Source organism: Ciona robusta, chromosome 8 (genome assembly GCF_009617815.1).
Source record: "Ciona robusta chromosome 8, ASM961781v2".
Classification (NCBI taxonomy): Eukaryota; Metazoa; Chordata; class Ascidiacea; order Phlebobranchia; family Cionidae; genus Ciona; species Ciona robusta.
Genome location: NC_143242.1, coordinates 780,042 through 801,952, shown reverse-complemented (window position 1 = coordinate 801,952; position 21,911 = coordinate 780,042). Strand labels below are relative to the sequence as shown.

Below are 21,911 nucleotides of genomic sequence, written 5' to 3'. Positions count from 1 at the left end.
TAAACTAAAATCAGGGTGGTCTGGTCAATGGAGGGCTTAATCCGAAATAGTCCCCAAGTTTTCATTTTGCATTAAATCCTGGAATGAATGAATTTGTGGCCACGAATATCGGGATATTTCACAAGAAAACATGGGCATCGGTAAATCGGCAGTCGTTAAAACAAGAGAGCATAGTTACTGAAAGTATTATAATTAGCATAATTTGAATTGAATATACCGACCATAGAATTATTATGACGCAATATTATCTATATTTCGTTCTTGTTGACACATAAGCTGATATAATCACTACAGCTTATCGCTGATATATATATTTCCAACAAACCGTTTGTTTGAACGTTTTTAATTAAATTTATTATTATTATTAAATAATTAAATTTCCTAAAAAGTGGTAAACTGTAAGCGTTAACCTACCAAACAACTAAATTGGCCTAATAAACTTGAATAGTTGGTGTAGTTTTCTAAATAAACAGCTAAAACTGCCATGCGCCAATCTTTTACAATAATACAGAGACCAAGCGAAATGGGAACAGAGTTGGCGGTCACGTGTATAGAAAAAAGAATATATCACGGTTTTGGGCAGTTGCGCATTCCACTCTTTTTTTATTTCTGTGATCAAAAGTAAAATTAATACGTCGCAGACGAGAGACAGTAATTGCTATAACGATCAAATTAAAACGAAGGAAAAGGCTTTTACGAAAAGCGAATTCCTGATTGGGAAAAGGAAAACAGGGAAATGCTGTTTAGTAAAAAAAACGGTTTTTTTTTATATTTTATTTTATTTACTTATAACTTTAATAAATAAAACAAAGGCTATGGATGTGTGTTTCGTGGCTACAGATTTAAAAAGTGCAGATCTAGATTTAGTTTCTTTATTTTGAATGAATGAATGTAACTTACTTTATCCTCGCGTGGCCGGAAAACGACAGTCGTTATCACACGGGTTTAACACCTCGTGCCAGCTTACGAGTTACCATGTATGTTACTTTGTAGGTGATTATTTTTTTTAGATTTTTTTTATTTTTTTTTTGTATGGCTGATAATTGCGACAACCCATTAGTGACCACTGGGATGGAGCAATTGTCGTTAAGTGTCTTGCCCAAGGACATATACGCCCACAATGGTAGGAGCGACGAGCCTTGAACCCATTACCTAATGGTTACAGGCAGGCGCGCTAACCACTACGCCACGGCGCCGGACGCAAAATTTTGTAAAATAAAACATTCATATCAACTATAATTGTTAAATAAACAATTTTGCATTGATTTATATTGCAGTTGTTGCTTCAAAACAACGTCTTTATATGTATCCGCAACAATTTGTTGTTTTGTGGCTGCTGATATAAATAGTGCGGATCGTTAACGACACGTCTTTTTTCTGACAAATAGACGAAATTTTAATAAAAATTAAATAAAATTTAGTGTATAACAATACATTATGTATTTATAGCAGGTGATTTTCATGTTTGAGGTGTAATTTTCTTTTAAAACTCGTTTTTTTTTATTTAAAAACTACCTGTCATCCGTTTTATCCGCCCAATCCGCCTTTTACCCACAGAAATAAAAATAATAATAAAAATCTACTCTTTTTTATTTCTGTGCTATTACCTAGGACGGTTAATGCTTTAACGCTCAGGCTGGAAGCTTTCCGAAAATCCCCTTAGTATGACGTAGTTAGATATTTCTATGAGGTCGTCGAGCGTGTCGATGTTATTGCACAATTTTATTTAACTGTTTGGTGTTATTTAAAAGTTTGAGGTAGGCCTGGAGCATATTTGTTGTTTAGTGTTATTTTAAAGTTGGAAGTAGGCCTGGAGCATATTTGTTGTTTAGTGTTATTAAATTGTTTAGTGTTATTTTAAAGTTGGAGGTAGGCCTGGAGCATATTTGTTGTTTAGTGTTATTTTAAAGTTGGAGGTAGGCCTGGAGCATATTTGTTGTTTAGTGTTATTTTAAAGTTGGAAGTAGGCCTGGAGCATATTTGTTGTTTAGTGTTATTAAATTGTTTAGTGTTATTTTAAAGTTGGAGGTAGGCCTGGAGCATATTTGTTGTTTAGTGTTATTTTAAAGTTGGAAGTAGGCCTGGAGCATATTTGTTGTTTAGTGTTATTTTAAAGTTGGAGGTAGGCCTGGAGCATATTTGTTGTTTAGTGTTATTTTAAAGTTGGAAGTAGGCCTGGAGCATATTTGTTGTTTAGTGTTATTTTAAAGTTGGAGGTAGGCCTGGAGCATATTTGTTGTTTAGTGTTATTTTAAAGTTGGAAGTAGGCCTGGAGCATATTTGTTGTTTAGTGTTATTTAAAAGTTTGAGGTAGGCCTGGAGCATATTTGTTGTTTCGTGTTATTAAATTGTTTAGTGTTATTTTAAAGTTGGAGGTAGGCCTGGAGCATATTTGTTGTTTAGTGTTGTTAAATTGTTTAGTGTTATTTTAAAGTTGGAAGTAGGCCTGGAGCATATTTGTTGTTTAGTGTTATTAAATTGTTTAGTGTTATTTTAAAGTTGGAGGTAGGCCTGGAGCATATTTGTTGTTTAGTGTTATTTTAAAGTTGGAAGTAGGCCTGGAGCATATTTGTTGTTTAGTGTTATTAAATTGTTTAGTGTTATTTTAAAGTTGGAGGTAGGCCTGGAGCATATTTGTTGTTTAGTGTTATTTTAAAGTTGGAAGTAGGCCTGGAGCATATTTGTTGTTTAGTGTTATTTTAAAGTTGGAGGTAGGCCTGGAGCATATTTGTTGTTTAGTGTTATTTTAAAGTTGGAAGTAGGCCTGGAGCATATTTGTTGTTTAGTGTTATTTAAAAGTTTGAGGTAGGCCTGGAGCATATTTGTTGTTTCGTGTTATTAAATTGTTTAGTGTTATTTTAAAGTTGGAGGTAGGCCTGGAGCATATTTGTTGTTTAGTGTTGTTAAATTGTTTAGTGTTATTTTAAAGTTGGAAGTAGGCCTGGAGCATATTTGTTGTTTAGTGTTATTAAATTGTTTAGTGTTATTTTAAAGTTGGAGGTAGGCCTGGAGCATATTTGTTGTTTAGTGTTATTTTAAAGTTGGAAGTAGGCCTGGAGCATATTTGTTGTTTAGTGTTATTTTAAAGTTGGAAGTAGGCCTGGAGCATATTTGTTGTTTAGTGTTATTTTAAAGTTGGAGGTAGGCCTGGAGCATATTTGTTGTTTAGTGTTATTTTAAAGTTGGAAGTAGGCCTGGAGCATATTTGTTGTTTAGTGTTATTTAAAAGTTTGAGGTAGGCCTGGAGCATATTTGTTGTTTCGTGTTATTAAATTGTTTAGTGTTATTTTAAAGTTGGAGGTAGGCCTGGAGCATATTTGTTGTTTAGTGTTATTAAATTGTTTAGTGTTATTTTAAAGTTGGAAGTAGGCCTGGAGCATATTTGTTGTTTCGTGTTATTAAATTGTTTAGTGTTATTTTAAAGTTGGAGGTAGGCCTGGAGCATATTTGTTGTTTAGTGTTATTAAATTGTTTAGTGTTATTTAAAAGTTTGAGGTAGGCCTGGAGCATATTTGTTGTTTCGTGTTATTAAATTGTTTAGTGTTATTTTAAAGTTGGAGGTAGGCCTGGAGCATATTTGTTGTTTCGTGTTATTAAATTGTTTAGTGTTATTTTAAAGTTGGAGGTAGGCCTGGAGCATATTTGTTGTTTAGTGTTATTTTAAAGTTGGAAGTAGGCCTGGAGCATATTTGTTGTTTAGTGTTATTAAATTGTTTGGTGTTATTTTAAAGTTGGAGGTAGGCCTGGAGCATATTTGTTGTTTAGTGTTATTTTAAAGTTGGAAGTAGGCCTGGAGCATATTTGTTGTTTAGTGTTATTTTAAAGTTGGAAGTAGGCCTGGAGCATATTTGTTGTTTAGTGTTATTAAATTGTTTAGTATTATTTTAAAGTTGGAGGTAGGCCTGGAGCATATTTGTTGTTTAGTGTTATTTTAAAGTTGGAGGTAGGCCTGGAGCATATTTGTTGCAACTGTGACGTCACTGGCGGGGCAATCGAATTTGACCGTTTCTCATTACACGGACTCGCCGAAATTTTAATTTGTCTCATCCCTAAGTATTTCTGAATACGTTTACGTTTGTATGAGCGTTTAAAAAGCACATATTTAAACGGTTGCAAACCGAAAACAAAGGGTTGCAAAGACTTCCTTTTTTTCTGTTTTTTTGCAACCCTAACGTTTAGTAAAACTTTACGCCTATGGCAATAGGCATGAGCAATATACAATCTGTTAAGATGATTGCTTCTAAATTTTGAATCAGGTAATGTCCTATATATTATGATGTTGTTGATAAATGTTATGTGTGCTGACCGAATGCCTCAATTAGGTTGTTACGTTACAGGTATGGCCGTATGGGTGCTTTCCATACCTGTACATAACTACCGATATCGATGTGTTCAATTCAACTTATTTATTTTGTTGTATTAATGCCAATGCATACATACAGAGACTGCTGCTGCTGCCAGGGATCACAAAGAAAAATGTAGGTTAACGAAGGGTTACTAGTTATTGTACTACCCATTTTATGTGTTCAATTGGTTGTGTTGTGTGCTATAATGGGGTTTAACTCAATAAGTTTTTTTTTACTTTATAGTAAAGTGGCTTAATAAAACACAATGGGGTACTTGGGGTAAGAAAGGACAAACCTCCTAGCCCGCTAAAAAAACACAATTTATTGCAAACAACTTTTCTGGGTAAAAACAATATTTATGTGGCATATTTTTTATACTAACTTTAATTCTAAATGATAATTCTTTTTCGGTAAAACACAAATTACTAAATTAAACAAAAAATTGAAAACTTTTTATAGGGCTTGTTAAACTTTTTTTTGTGAGAAGGGCTTTCGTGATAAACTTATTATTAATGCAGTTATTTGCTACATATTTAAGTAACTTGCTACTTGTATGTTTAAATTTTTAAGAATATTTGATATACACCTCTTTTTCTTGTTTTTTTTACCCCGATATTGCCTTATAAAACAGGGGTAAAAAAAGCAACTGTTTTTTTCTGTTTTTATTTTTTCTACCACAACCAATATTAAATTTGTGATAAAACTGATTTTAAAGGTATAGTATTTCAAATAAATTATTGATTTAATTATTTCTAAAGGTAATCAAGTATTAAAAACAGTTATTTACAGTTTTGCCTACATTTTCTGATGATGTAATTTATGTTTTAGGTTAAGACTGTTTAGTTGCAGGTCATTTTTAAATTATGCTGCTTTAGTTTAGACTGTACTTTAGATTTAAAACATTTACTTAATTTAAGTGTAGTACTGCAGTTACTTGTTGAGCTTTATATAGGTTATACAACTTAAAATATTTTTGTTTATATTTATTACATAGAAAAAAAATCGAAAGTTTATGTTTTCCGTTTTTTATTATCCCACTTGACTATATTCCAATTTAGATTTATAATAGGATTACAGACTTACAGTTATAGTGTACAGTTGTAAAGTAATGTATTCTGCCAGTATCAATCTGAAAACTACATTGCTCACAAACAAAATCTGTGGTTCTTTAGGCTTCCTAAGACAATAAAGGCTATAGTAAAGTGGGGTAATAAAAAACAATGGGCTACTTGGGGTAAGAAAGGACAACCCTCCTAGCCCGCTAAAAAATTATTTTATCGCAAACAGCTTTTGTGGGTAAAAAGGAAATTTATTGGGCTTATTTTTTATTTTAACTGTTCTTCTAGGTGGTAATTATTTTTTCGGTAAAGCACAAATTATTAAATCAAACAAAAAATTGACAAAAAAAACTGTTAATGGGGTTTCCAAATCTTTTTTTGTGAGAAGGCCTTTCGTGATAAATTTATTATGAATGCAGGTATTTGTAATGAAAAACAACTGTGTTTTTTTCTGTTTTTGTTTTTTCTGGGTAACACTAAAAGAGAAAAGGGAAAAGAGGGAAAAGGGAAAAGAGAGGAAAAGGGTAAACTTGCATTTCTAAAAAAGGGGAAAAGGAAAAGAGGGAAAACAGGGAAATGCTGCTTAGTAAAAAAACGATATTTTTTTAATTTGATTTTATTTACTTAACTTTGAAATTAGAAAAAGGGAACAGCAGAAAATTAATACTAACAAGGGAAAAGATGAAAAATGAAGAAAAGAGGGAAACAGGGAAAAGGAGGGGCGAAAGGAAAATAGAAAAAAAGGGAAGAGGGGAAAACTGTCTTCCCTCCCTTTTCCTGTTTTCCCTCCTTAGGACTGTTCCCATCTTTTCCCACTTTTCCCTCTTTTCAACTGTTTCCCTGTTTTCCTTTTCCCTTTTTCCCTCTTTTTTTTTCCACCGTTTTCCCTGTTTTCCCTGTTTTCTTTACTTTTTATCTTTTCCCTTGGGTTAGTATTGATTTTCTCCTGTTCCCTTTTTCTAATTATCAAAGTTAAGTAAATAAAATATAAAAAAATCTAATTTTTTTACTAAGCAGCATTTCCCTGTTTTCCCTCTTTTCCTTTTCCCCTCTTTTAGGAATGCAAGTTTTCCCTTTTTCCTCTTTTAGTATAGGGATATAAACAAACTTTTCCCTCTTTGAGTATAGGGATATAAACAAACTTCTTTTAATTTTTCATGAAATTACTCTACTATTTTTTCTCAGTGCTTTTAGGTGTTAGTTTTGTAGTTTCTCCAAACCGTGTATATTGGAAGCAAGCATGTCGAAACAAACCCCAATCATTTCAATGTTGACAAAATATTTAGGAGTGGTGAGTATTTAATTGTCGCTTCGAATTCATGTGAAGTAACTTTTTTTTACACAGAGAAGAAATAAGATGTGGCTCCGATATAAAGAAGACATGTCCCCAAGGTTTTTTTATTTAATTTATTTGGAGATTATTTTTTATCTTTGTTGATAATCACGACATACAAACACCACCAGCATATAAAGTTCTAATTGTAAATGTATTATTTAAAGCAATGCTTATGCGTTATAACATTGTTACCTCCCTTTTCCTGTTTTCCCTCCTTAGGACTGTTCCCATCTTTTCCCACTTTTCCCTCTTTTCAACTGTTTCCCTGTTTTCCTTTTCCCTTTTTCCCTCTTTTTTTTTCCACCGTTTTCCCTGTTTTCCCTGTTTTCTTTACTTTTTATCTTTTCCCTTGGGTTAGTATTGATTTTCTCCTGTTCCCTTTTTCTAATTATCAAAGTTAAGTAAATAAAATATAAAAAAATCTAATTTTTTTACTAAGCAGCATTTCCCTGTTTTCCCTCTTTTCCTGTTCCTCTCCTTTAGGAATGCAAGTTTTCCCTTTTCCCCTCTTTTCCCTATTTCCCCTTGTAGTGTCGATTTCCCCCTTTTCCCTCTTTTCCCTTTTCCCTCTATTAGTGTTACCCGTTTTTTCTACCCCAACCAATACTAACTTTGTGATAAAATTAATTTTAAAATGTAAATTAAATTATTTTAATTAATGATTTAATTGATTTTAAAGGTAATTAAGTATCAAAATCAGACATTTTACAGCTTTGCCCACATTTTCTAATAATGTAATTTATGTTTTAAGTTAAGGATGTTTAATTAGGTCATTTTTATGATTATTGCTGAATTTACTTTAGATAAAGTTAAGATGTCATTTAGATTTTCAAAAGTCTTTATAATTTAGTTAAAACCATAAATTTATAATTTAAGTAAATCAAGTGTAATGCTCTGGTTACTTCTTGTGGTTTATATAGGTTATTAAATTAAAGGGCTTTTTTTTAGTCTAATAAATGTTATTTGCGGGTAAGCTTATGTTTAAAAGGAAGTAGTGAAGTAAAACTATAAAAGAAAAAAAAAAGGAAAGTTGAGGTTTCTGAGAAAATAGAGACTACATAGTGCATAGGTTGTATAACTAATATATTTGTATTATTACCCTGTACTTCCAATATTTTTTTCTCAGGGTAGGCCTGCATACCCTGCACCATATAAATCGACGCCAGTGGCTTAATGTATGCGTAAATCAAACCAAAAGTTTTAATTCACCACTTCCATTGGCCTGCGGTAGCAACAATAATCTATGTTTTGAATCTTATCTACAATAATCTACTTGCCTGGCTATCGGGCACACTTTGGTTGCAATGCAGGCGCCTAAACCACTAAGCCACAACGCCAGCAGCATACTAGATACTACTTTACTGATATTGTGAAATATGTATTAGCATAAATACAACAAAATAAATCAGTTGAATTGAACACATCGATATCGGTAGTTATGTACAGGTATGGAAAGCACCCATACGGCCATACCTGTAACGTAACAACCTAATTGAGGCATTCGGTCAGCACACATAACATTTATCAATAACATTATTATATATAGGACATTACCTGTTTCAAAATTTAGAAGCAATCATCTTAACAGATTGTATATTGCTCATGCCTATTGCCATAGGCGTAAAGTTTTACTAAACGTTAGGGTTGCAAAAAAAAACAGAAAAAAAGGAAGTCTTTGCAACCCTTTGTTTTCGGTTTGCAACCGTTTAAATATCTGCTTTTTAAACGCTCATACAAACGTAAACGTATTCAGAAATACTTAGGGATGAGACAATTTTTTTTGCAACAAATATGCTCCAGGCCTACTTCCAACTTTAAAATAACACTAAACAACAGATATGCTCCAGGCCTACTTCCAACTTTAAAATAACACTAAACAACAAATATGCTCCAGGCCTACCTCCAACTTTAAAATAACACTAAACAACAAATATGCTTCAGGCCTACCTCCAACTTTAAAATAACACTAACAATTTAATAACACGAAACAACAAATATGCTCCAGGCCTACTTCCAACTTTAAAATAACACTAAACAATTTAATAACACTAAACAAAAAATATGCTCCAGGCCTACTTCCAACTTTAAAATAACACTAAACAACAAATATGCTCCAGGCCTACTTCCAACTTTAAAATAACACTAAACAATTTAATAACACTAAACAACAAATATGCTCCAGGCCTACTTCCAACTTTAAAATAACACTAAACAACAGATATGCTCCAGGCCTACTTCCAACTTTAAAATAACACCAAACAACAAATATGCTCCAGGCCTACCTCCAACTTTAAAATAACACTAAACAACAAATATGCTGCAGGCCTACCTCTAACTTTAAAATAACACTAAACAATTTAATAACACGAAACAACAAATATGCTCCAGGCCTTCCTCCAACTTTAAAATAACACTAAACAACAAATATGCTCCAGGCCTACCTCCAACTTTAAAATAACACTAAACAACAAATATGCTCCAGGCCTACTTCCAACTTTAAAATAACACTAAACAACAGATATGCTCCAGGCCTACTTCCAACTTTAAAATAACACTAAACAACAAATATGCTCCAGGCCTACCTCCAACTTTAAAATAACACTAAACAACAAATATGCTCCAGGCCTACCTCAAACTTTTAAATAACACTAAACAATTTAATAACACGAAACAACAAATATGCTCCAGGCCTACCTCAAACTTTAAAATAACACGAAACAACAAATATGCTCCAGGCCTACTTCCAACTTTGAAAAAACACTAAACAATTTAATAACACGAAATAACAAATATGCTCCAGGCCTACTTCCAACTTTAAAATAACACTAAACAACAAATATGCTCCAGGCCTACCTCCAACTTTAAAATAACACGAAACAACAAATATGCTCCAGGCCTACCTCCAACTTTAAAATAACACTAAACAACAAATATGCTCCAGGCCTACCTCCAACTTTAAAATACCACTAAACAATTTAATAACACGAAACAACCAATATGCTCCAGGCCTACCTCAAACTTTTAAATAACACTTAACAACAAATATGCTCCAGGCCTACTTCCAACTTTAAAATAACACTAAACAACAAATATGCTGCAGGCCTACCTCTAACTTTAAAATAACACTAAACAATTTAATAACACGAAACAACAAATATGCTCCAGGCCTTCCTCCAACTTTAAAATAACACTAAACAACAAATATGCTCCAGGCCTACCTCAAACTTTTAAATAACACTAAACAATTTAATAACACGAAACAACAAATATGCTCCAGGCCTACCTCAAACTTTAAAATAACACGAAACAACAAATATGCTCCAGGCCTACTTCCAACTTTGAAAAAACACTAAACAATTTAATAACACGAAATAACAAATATGCTCCAGGCCTACTTCCAACTTTAAAATAACACTAAACAACAAATATGCTCCAGGCCTACCTCCAACTTTAAAATAACACGAAACAACAAATATGCTCCAGGCCTACCTCCAACTTTAAAATAACACTAAACAACAAATATGCTCCAGGCCTACCTCCAACTTTAAAATACCACTAAACAATTTAATAACACGAAACAACCAATATGCTCCAGGCCTACCTCAAACTTTTAAATAACACTTAACAACAAATATGCTCCAGGCCTACTTCCAACTTTAAAATAACACTAAACAACAAATATGCTGCAGGCCTACCTCTAACTTTAAAATAACACTAAACAATTTAATAACACGAAACAACAAATATGCTCCAGGCCTTCCTCCAACTTTAAAATAACACTAAACAACAAATATGCTCCAGGCCTACCTCCAACTTTAAAATAACACTAAACAACAAATATGCTCCAGGCCTACTTCCAACTTTAAAATAACACGAAACAACAAATATGCTCCAGGCCTACCTCAAACTTTAAAATAACACGAAACAACAAATATGCTCCAGGCCTACTTCCAACTTTGAAAAAACACTAAACAATTTAATAACACGAAATAACAAATATGCTCCAGACCTACTTCCAACTTTAAAATAACACTAAACAACAAATATGCTCCAGGCCTACCTCCAACTTTAAAATAACACTAAACAATTTAATAACACTAAACAACAAATATGCTCCAGGCCTACTTCCAACTTTAAAATAACACTAAACAACAAATATGCTCCAGGCCTACCTCAAACTATTAAATAACACCAAACAGTTAAATAAAATTGTGCAATAACATCGACACGCTCGACGACCTCATAGAAATATCTAACTACGTCATACTAAGGGGATTTTCGGAAAGCTTCCAGCCTGAGCGTTAAAGCATTAACCACCTAGGACCAGATAAATATACAACAGAATATGCCTGAGGGTTAATAATAAAAATAAATTATGCGCAGCTTGCATGTTTTAGTATTTACCCAAGGGAGCAGGTCATACGTAGGGTCGTTTTAATATAAAATGTATTTATATTTAGTAAAGTATTTAAAACAAGTTTGTCTTTAGTGTAGCAGTACCGACAGTTTAAAATGGCTGAAGTTTATGAGTTTATAAAGCAAGAACAAGAAAAGTATCTGAATATTAACGAGGATGAAATTTTAAAGGATTTAACTGAGGATGAAATTGAACAGTTGACTTTGGAATTAGAAGATTTAGACCCTGATGTAGGTATATTATAAAATGGTTTGTTATTTAAAAATTAATTTACTGTTTTTTCTTTTATTCTTTTAAATTAAAAAAGGTTGTAATGTTTTTGTTGTTACTGTTGCACTCAGTACCACGCACGAAATATAATAGCATGGAAGCTTACTCCGTATACGAATTAACAAAAAATATGTAATTTTAGTAAATTTATTATTATTTTTGTAATGTTTTCATAAAAATATACATTTCTGCTAAAAAAACTGATAACATTAACGACGTGACAATAAGAAAATGGAAATTTCAGCATGCGTTGACCGTGTGGTACTTAACAAATCTGTTTTTGATTGCAAATATGCAACCTGTTTTCAAGCTTCTGCAGTCAAAATAATCAAGTGGTCAATCGCTATTATGGCCATTTGCCTACATTTAAACAAATTATCAGAAACAAAATTTATACACAAACTACAGATCGTATGAAAGCGAATAAAACGAGATTGTTGGAAAACATGACAATTGTAATGTGATATGACAATTGTAATGGTTTATCAAAGGTATTCTGACGTAAATATTCGTTAGATTATCCACGATGGACATGAGTAAAAGTGTAAAACCTACACCAATGTTTCATTTATTAAAAAGACGTTTCTAATTTAGTATAAACAATGTAATATTAGTCTTAATTAACCGCGTGCAAGACAGTGCGTGCAAGACAAATATCTAAACCGTTTATATCGCGTCAGAGATAACGATGTTTTTTATCTGTATGACAGACCCTTTTGGCCTTTTTGAACGCGCTGGTTGCACCACTGGCCGCAACAGTTATAAATACTTTTTAATTAAATATTTTTTATTGAAAACTACGAAACAAGAGGTCTCTTTAACGGCAAACCAAGTGTTCTTTAGTATTTTGACTAGCAACGCTTTTCGACTGAATAGGAACGCATTCTCGTACGCCTTTCTCCTTAATGACGTCATAGGATGGTGCTCGGGCTTGTGTCGAGCTTTTCGTTGAAGCTCGGCGAACCCGAGCTTTTACAACTTCAGAACATCCCTAGTAATTCCCATCGTAATTTCACTGCAACCTTACTTGTCAAAACCAGGGCAATATTCTGGTGTGCGAACTACCAAAGAACAGAAGGTAAAAAAAGATTTATGGATGCAAATGCATCAATCTTAAAAGATAAAAATATGCTGATTTCCAGTCTAATCGATTCCAGATTTAAAACTGCATTTTTGGAAGGAGAAACTACAAAGAGAAGTACAAAGATTCTACTGATTGAAGAGGCTTAAATTCTAAACAGTGCAGGCGATTCTGGAAACCAAACAGAACATTCATCGGTTAAAGGAAGTCCAAGCACTTTGAATTCATCTAACACGGACTATTGGTTGTGTTTTACTGAAATTATCCTTGAGGGCGAAGGTGCCAAATGTTTACCTCATCTCATAGCCCAACATAAGCCCAGCTCACTGAAATCATTTCCGAACTTGGATCGTACCTAACCTTATCTGTAATACAAAGAAGAGATGATCCTCACACTTCGTGGCAAAGTAATGCAGCAACATTTCCTCTTCTTCTTTTAGGGGCAAAAAATATCTTTGTGCCCCTGCATCATCAGTGTATAGCGAAAGAATGTTCAGTGAGGCAGGCATGGTTTACAAGGATAAACGTAACAAACTGTTACCACGGAATGCTGAAAAGCTCTTGTTTATACACAGCAATGCGAAGCGCTTTGATGTGACAAAGGTTAAATGAACCTCCAAGTTTCCTGGCGTGAAAAATACTCCAATTTCGTTGCTTTCTACTAAATGTCAGGCTTAAATATTTCCGCATCATCCACGAAAGGATAAGGTACAAAGTTTATGATCATGGTCATTTAGTGAATTTTAAATACCTTTATGTGAAAATACTTTGTATTAAGTTTTTATCTCCAGCCAGCTCAAGAACATGGCGGTGACAGTTTCCATACAATCTGTAGTTTGTGTATAATTTTTGTTTCTGATGATTAGTTTAAATGCAGGTAAATCGCAATGATGTGAATTTTAATTAATGCAAATATAAGAGCTAGGAGCGACGCTATCAGTAAATTAGAACCAACAGAGATTGTAATATGATATTACAAAGTATCGTCCTGGTCGGGCTTGGACAGAAGCCAAAAAACTTTGTTTGATGGCATCCCACGAAAACCAAAGTTTTATTACGGCATTTTTCACGAGAATAAATTTACAACGATTGCTTCCCTTGTTACGTGTGGAAAGTATGCTACCGCACGCGTCTTCCTTTATTTCCTACTCTGGCGCAGAGCGTAAAATTGTGATGCTCATACACGATGTTTTGATCTCGTGGTTGGTTAGAAGTGGGCACATTACTCCCGATTATTATATTATGAAACGTCATAATTAATAGTTATGTTGTTATAGGACCAGTGACGTAACAATTAAATAAAACATGTTCCAATTCCTAGCGAAAGAAAGTAATAGGCACGAGACGGCAAATTCACAACGAACGAAAAATAATTAAAGAGAAAGCTACGCTGACTCTTCTCGTTATCTCTTAGTAGCTTCACTTTTTTTTATTTTTAACATTTTTTCGCTCTCGAGTGCAATATTATAGCAGTAGCATAAGGTTCGGCGCTCGGCCCAGTTTTCAGCCAAGCGTCAAAAAAGGAGATGCTTGGGCATGAGCTTTTGAGTTCGGGTTGGCTCGGCACATCCCTAGTCATAACAGCGGGTAATCTTCCCGTAACATTGGCACTTTGTAACAAACCAATTTTCTACGATCACGAATTATCCAATTTATTGTCTAAGCTGCTTGACGATGTCAAAATGACCAATAAAATATCAAATTAATTTATGCCCGTTGGTAAATTTTGTCGCATTTCCTTTGTTGATTTACCGTTCCTGTAGTCTGGCTCGGTAAACGATTGATCCTTTCGTCAGAATGTAGGTACGCGTACGATAATATAGATAAAGATTGCAACAACTTGCGCAATCGCCAATCAGTCACATTTATTAAAAGCAGTCGTATTGTAGTTGATTTTAAGTCACAGAATTTCAATTTAAATCAACTACAAACGATCGTTGCCGAACAAAATTTAAATCAACTACAAACGATACGCCCACAATGGAGCAGCGTTGAGAACCCATTACTTCTGGGTTACAGGCAGACGCGCTAACCACTATGCCAAGGCGCCGGACATCTATTTTTTAATATGTTACCAAAATATAGGAAGGCGTGTCCGCATGTGGCGAATCTCCGTTTCGCGACACTGACACATCGCTAAACTTAACAATTATCCTGTGACAAGAAAATGTAAATAACTGAAATTGGACTAAGTGTCAGTCCAATCGCAGCTCTGGACCTGTGGGCGTTTTTTTTTTTACCAATGAGGGTGACATTATCACTGATAAAGGGGTGTTTCTACAATCTTTCATTTTTGCTTAACTAGGCTACTTCTTTCCATAGGCGCCAAAACCCGGGGTGCCGGCGCAAACTACCTTTCCGACTGGTTTATTTTATAAAATACGCTAATCGTATGCGCTTGTTTACTTCATTATGTAACGCGCTTATGTTAGGTATGCAGTAACATCGCCTGTTTAACGGGGTTATTGTTTGTTTAGCCTAATTGTAATGCCTTCGTACGGGCCATCGCAGCCTCGCGTCAGTATAAATGCGGTTTCTAGACAGTTACGTATCACTATCGTATGACGTCATAACCTAAAACATAAGTGCTCTCTCGCCACCCAGGTTTTTCGTCAGAATGCTTAATGTTTTGACGCCTATGCTTCTTTCTAAATATAACACAAGTAACATTTATTGTAACTATTATTTTGGATTTATTTTCTTGTAATAAGAGATATGGTGAACCATTGCTTGGCTGCGGGGCTATTTACATCTGTTTTTATCACACTGACAATTGCAAACGCTAATTCTTCAATAGCCAATTACTATGTTTAAATAAAAAAGATTTTTGCTACCTCCTGGTGCATTTGAAACCCCATTTTCATTTTTTTGTTTGAACCCCTGCTGCCTTTCTTTGGGTAGAGTAAATTTATTTATTGCATTGCTTGCATCTGTAGTTGCAATAAGATTAACCTGATTTCGTCTTCTATTCTTAACCTTGCCAAATACTTTCTATTTGTAGAATCAGTTGCTACCAGCAGGATTTCGTCAAAAAGATCAAACGAAAAAAGATCCAACAGGGCCATTAGATCGGGAAAAGTTAATTACTTACATTGAAGAAGAGGTATAGATGTGCATGTGATGCATACATTATTTTTGTTGTTTTAATTTGCTTTTTACTAATTTGTAAACAAAAAAATAATATGTATAGTCAAGTGGGGTCATAAAAACAGTGGGGTACTTGGGGTAAGAAAGAACAACCCCCCCCTCTAGCTTTTGTGGGTAAAATAGACATTTATTTTTTTATCCTAACTTTTATTATTAGTTGTAATTGTTTTTTCGGTAAACACACAAATTACTAAACCAAACAAAAAATTGACCAAAAATTCTTTTTATTGGGTTTGCTAAACTTCTTGTGAGAAGGCCTTTCGAGTTAAACTTAATATAAATGCAGTTATTTGCTACATATTTAAATACCTTGCTGCTGGTATATTTTAATTTTAAATTTAAGAACATTTCATACCCTTTTTTTCTTTTTTTTACTTTAAGATTGTCCAATTGTTTTTGTTGACCCCAATGAGTAGGCTATTAACTTTGTGATAAAATTGATTGAGGTGTCTTAAAAAGTATAGACTACATAATACCTAAGCTATATAAGTAATATTTGTATTATTTCCTTGTATTTTATTGGTAATTGTTTTCTTCTTTTTATAAAGTTAAGTTGATTTTAAAACAATTGTTTTTTATTGCTCCACAATTGTTTTTTTTACTCCAAAGACAGGGTAAAATCAACAGCACAAAATTTTAAGTAAATTTTTAATAAACATAGAAATCCTTCAATCTTTTCTGGTCATTATGGTGTCATGAATATTGTTCCTCCTGACTAAAAAAAATTTACTTGGAGAAAAAATTGAAAATATATGTTTTCTGTTTTTATTACCCCACTTGACTTGTTTTAGGCCAAAAACGTTGAAGATAAAGAAGATTTAGTTCCATATGAAGCTGGGATAAAAAGAGGAAAAGTGTTTGAAAAAACTGAAGCTTCTGAAAAGTCGCTTCCACCGTCGCACCTTGATCCAGAACTTGAAGAATGCTTAAACAGTGCAACTGAGGCTGAGCTAACAGATATTGCTGGTATGTGGTATGTATACAATTCATAATGATCAGACAAAAATTCTTTAAGCAATGTTGGACAGTAGTTGTAATGCTGAAACATGGTTGTTATTTTATATTTAAAACCAATATGAGGTATTCATAAGCTTCTAACTAAAAAGTTACTCATAAGTTTTAAAAGGTAAAAGCTTATGCCGGCATAAGTATAAACATATTTTTTATGGCTTATTTGATGGGTGTCACGAATCATGATATTAGGTTTTATTTAAGAAATAGACTGATCATTGCACTACCACTGCTGTTGATCTTAAGTGTATTTTAAGACGTGTTTGCAAGATATTCAATTGTTTATACATTTATACTGGCTATTCATGGGCACTCGGATATTTTTGTGCTGTATTAGCCACATATGGAGATGTTAGGTTTTAAACTGCAATATATTGATAAGAAAAGATAGTTAAATGAATGCATTGATATAGGTTAGGGTAATAACATTGTTTGTTCATTTGTGTTCAATGTACTTAATGATTGCCACTTTCCAGTATATTAATATTATTAAATTAACACCAAAGCTTTAAAACAAGAGCGTTTAAACACAATCTGCAAAACCAGGATTGGCGAGTATTAGTCCAATACTAGCCCATATTTTCGGACTTCGGTCATTTATTTATTGTGCTTTAAAGCCTCCCATAAGAGTGCTCAAAATAATTTCTTTACATTTGTGAAACTGATTTTTTACCGATTCTTTTACTTTAAAGTAACCTTGGTCCTTGTTTAGACCACACACACACAAGTCTTCAACTTCAAAATAATTCTCAAACATACCATGAGCCCATATATACATTTTTTTTTAAAAACAAAGGGTTACAAACTTTGTGTATGTCTGGCTTTACCTGTAATAATATATGGTCAAGGAAATTCCCGAAAAATGATAGTTTTTGTAAGTTTTCTTTTTTTTACCTCTTGGTACATTGTACATATTAATCTCTAGCAAAATAGGTGTTTAAGTTAATTGGAAGCAATCTATCACATATTTGTTCCTTGAAAAAAAGTAAGGTTTTGTTTTGATGTTTGTAGTAATTTTCTTAATGATGTCATTAAAGAACTGTTTCCAATATTTAGGTTCTGGTTTGATTTTTACCAGAATAAACTAAGTTAACATTGCTGAGGTTTCTACAACCGCATTTTCATTAATAACTTGGACAAGAAGTCTCAGTAACATAAGCATCCAATTTTTAAAGGCAAGTCCAGTAACAAGTTTACACAAATTTAGTCACAATGCCGTAATGTGTTCTGCAACTGTTTGAGTGATTCAAGTAGTCAAGCTCCACATGTTTTAAATGTTACTAGAAAGTGGGAAATGTATCTATTACTCTTATTCTGTCATGTAAGTTAATCTTGATTAAATTTACAGCAATATTGGGAATGCATACAATGATGAACACAGATCAATTCTACAGTTCATTGATGGAAACAAAAATAGTTAACAAGACAGGGTATACAAGCACCACAAAATGTGAAATGAAGGTAATTTGTGACCTCTATTCTATGTAGGTTAATAAAGTGGTGAATCATTTAGATAAACTTATTTCTTTTACATAAACATCTAATATAGGTCACAGCTTTAAGTGAACCACCCAATCCAACAGATGTTGAGGAAACTCTTTCACGAATCAGGGACAATGACAAGTCATTGACAGCTGTAAACCTCAATAACATAAAGGTGTGTCAACTTAAATTTACCAAGTCTTAAAGAGTCCGGCCCCCGTTCTCATGGTTGCGCAGTTTTTTTGCATAAGAGTAAAGTTTTATGTCTACTGATGCTAAATGTACAGCTAGTTTGTTAAAAAACGCTTTAATTAAAAAGAAATAAATGTTTAAAAAATCAAATTTCAAAGTTGTAAAAAACGTCACTCGCGGGCACTGTGACGTCACAATACAATATTTCATTTACAGGCAAAACCCGGCCTATCAGCGGTTTACCGTTTATTGGTGCAGTTTTGATAGATAAGCAAATCAAAACGTTTTTAAGGTATTAACAATACTTAAATGGCTTCAGCAATTTATTGTGAGTTATTTCCTGGGGATCAGTGTATAACCACATAAAATAGCTTATTAAGCTTAGTGGAGAATTAGTTTTCGTGACTTTCCAGGGTTCAGATTTTAAATTCTTTTCGTTTTTTCCCAATATGACATAGACTATATTTATATCTGTATTTAAAGATATCTTATGGGAGTTTATCAAGCCGAGTAATTATGCCTGATTGGTGCTGTGTTTAAAATAGAAAGACAAGAATGACTAAAGCGATAATAAGTATATATATATGTATATAGGTGTGTGTGTTCTCATTTTCAAAAGGAAGAGTGGGGCATAGAAAAAAAGCAAGCAACATTACATTGGTATGCTGGTCATCTCACATTTGTAGTGCACATTTTACTTCAGATGGTTTTACTATGATATGTTTGCATTAGGATATGCAAGGAAACTTGTTCGGATCAAGTAAGCACCATTTATTTGCACAGCGCAGAAGAACACAGAAGAAACAAATCCACCATCTGGTACAAGCGTTCTTTATTTAAAACAGTGAAAATAATCCAATACTTAAATGTGTATTTCTAGAAATGTTGAATGAAAACAACATAACTCTTGCATGAATCACATTTTGTATAAAACAAGACCATTCAAAACTGAATGATGAAATATTCTTGCAAATGTTGTTGAACTGTCACTAAATGTTGTTCGCTTATACTTTTGATCAGTACTGATGGAACCTTTCGGTTTTCCTTTTCCAGTCATTCCCGTACCTATCGAACAAAGTTCTGATCAGCTGTGAAGCGATACTGCTTAAACAAAATAAGCATCATAAACATGTAATTGACCATCTTCTTGGTCTGAAGGCTACCAATAAATACTATATTGGTGTAAATTGATTTCGCTAAATTTGTATCCATGCTCGGGTCTCAGTCAAGAATATCATATTTGCAACACATATCTGTTTACACAAATTTCAACAAATTCAGGGAAAAAGACAGTGCAACACTAACCAACAGACTTATTAAATGTCACACTTTTTTAATAAATGCTATTCTTGGTCAATCAACCAAATTGTATTTTTGATTTTCTCAGCTTCACTTGCTTTCCATGGTAGGCTAACTTGGCCTGTCTACTTCCCCAACACTTGCTGGAAGTACAGGTTCAAGCTGGAAAGGCTCAATGCCTATTGCTAGTGGACGAGGATCTTCACTTATGTCACTTCTTCAGATAAAATACTTCTACCTGACTATACATCACACACTTTTACATTATTGTTAAATGACAAATTTAAATAGTCTAATACTGTAATACACTTACAAACAAAAAAACACACATTAATTTTAAACTAAAATCAGGCCACGGCAATACCTACGCATATTTCTTAATTTAAAAGTAACAGAAAACACTATGTCGACGGTACACTCTGTTTTGCTGCAAACATAAATTCATTTTCTGCTAGTAAAGCCTAAATCAGCTGATCGATTAGAAAAGATCGTGACGTAATTTACGTCATAGTGCACGCGAGTGACGCAACAATAGGCAGATTTTTGGTACTTTTTAAAACGTTTTTTTAGCCAAACTAAATATTTTTTTTACAAAAAAGTACCACAGATAGTATTTATTAAGTGTAAATTTTCATTTAAAACCAACTTGTATGAGTGTGGTCCGGACTCTTTAGGCCTTTTAATATAGTTTTTAATTTTCACAAATGTTTTTATATTACGTAAACATACCCTGTATGAAAAATGTTTCTAAATTTTACACAACATAAAGTTTTTTAAACGGGAACCAGCCATAAAGTTTAGTTGTCTGAAAACAGTTCATAAAATTATTGAAACTAATTTCTAAACTTCTTAAACATGTTCTTCTTTTTAGCATATCCCAATTCATACTCTTGTTGATTATTGCGAAGCAATAAAAGTAAACACATGTGTCACATCATGGTCACTTGCAAGCACACGTACAAACGATTCTGTGGCGTTTGCAATAGCTGATATGTTAAAGGTAACAAAAATATATAACATATTAAGATTAAAGTTAAAAAAAGGTTTGTGGTTGTTTGAATACTATTGTGGGCTTTAACTTGCCTATAAAGTAGATTTAGTTAAAATGATTAAGCAATAATTTTGTTTAATTTAGTGTGAGCAACACTTTAAAGGTATTGGCAAAAAAAATTATACTATTTTTTAAAATAGTAATACCTGTTTTCCAGATAAACAGAACACTAAAAGTATTAAATGTTGAAAGCAATTTTATTTCTGGAAATGGCATTCTTGCGATTTTAGCCACACTTGAAGACAATGATGTTCTTGAAGAACTCCGCATTGATAATCAAAGAGCTCAGTTTGGAAACAAGGTACTTTAAATAAATATAATTTATTTATCTTTGTGTGGCTGGAAAACTACAGTCGGTATTACACAGGTGTTCTGTTTCCTACACCTCTTGCACACTCACTTGTTTTAGTTTATGTGTTTTTGTAACGTATGGCCAACAACTTGGGCAACCCATTAGTGAACACTGTGTTAGAGTAATTGCTTTTGAATGACAGGCCCAAGAACATATAGGATCACAATAGTAGCATTATTGAGCATCGAAAGGCACGCGTGTTAACGGCTTTTGCCAAGTTGCCATTAAATTCATTTTGTTTGGTAGTGAAAGAAGTAATGTTTGGTTTTAGGTGGAAAATGAAATGTGCGAAATTTTGGAAAACAACAAAACTTTGTTGAAGTTTGGATATCAATTTAATCTGCAAGGTCCACGTGGTAAAGTGGCTGATTGCCTCACCCGTAATTACGATATAAAGCGTAAAACCAGAGTCAATTACAACCCATCAAGTGTGGTTTCTAAAACCTTTATCAAGAAAAGGCGATAAATTTGTTTGTTTTGGTTCATGGCATTTATCAAGAGTATGTGTAAGGAATGATAATACTTTGCTGCTTTCTCTTTTTGCATGAACTTTGTTATTAACCAATGTACAGAGACACAAATTATTCTTTAATAAAACATATTTAGCATTTTAGTTAAAGCTCTAATTCTAGGTTTACTTCGAAAACTACTGATTGCGAATGTACTTATTTATATGTATTGTGTTTGTATTTTTTATAGCTCCTGACTATTTTAAAATAAATGTATTATAGGACTCGATTAGAATTTATATCTATCCCAATGTATATTTGATTTTGCTATCTACATCTTTGTACTGTGTTTTGCTTGCTTTCTTACATATGTTGAGCGCATGTATTTGCATGTAAAATACACATTAAAAAGAAAGTGAA

The 21,911-nt window shown here is 33.1% G+C and overlaps 1 protein-coding gene and 1 pseudogene across 1 annotated transcript in view; both read left to right on the top strand.

Moving 5' to 3' along the window:
• Positions 1–21,911, top strand: part of LOC149732025 (tropomodulin-1-like) — a 39,886-nt gene extending 17,975 nt beyond the window's left edge. The window contains exons 2-9 of the mRNA XM_089883556.1: positions 11,230–11,387; positions 15,510–15,611; positions 16,447–16,621; positions 18,015–18,127; positions 18,216–18,323; positions 20,511–20,639; positions 20,848–20,991; positions 21,314–21,911. Coding sequence (XP_089739682.1) covers positions 11,253–11,387; positions 15,510–15,611; positions 16,447–16,621; positions 18,015–18,127; positions 18,216–18,323; positions 20,511–20,639; positions 20,848–20,991; positions 21,314–21,508 — 1,101 coding nt within the window. The 5' untranslated portion in view covers positions 11,230–11,252 and the 3' untranslated portion in view covers positions 21,509–21,911. The remainder of the gene's footprint in view (positions 1–11,229; positions 11,388–15,509; positions 15,612–16,446; positions 16,622–18,014; positions 18,128–18,215; positions 18,324–20,510; positions 20,640–20,847; positions 20,992–21,313) is intronic.
• Positions 11,893–15,612, top strand: LOC149732026 (zinc finger BED domain-containing protein 4-like; annotated as a pseudogene).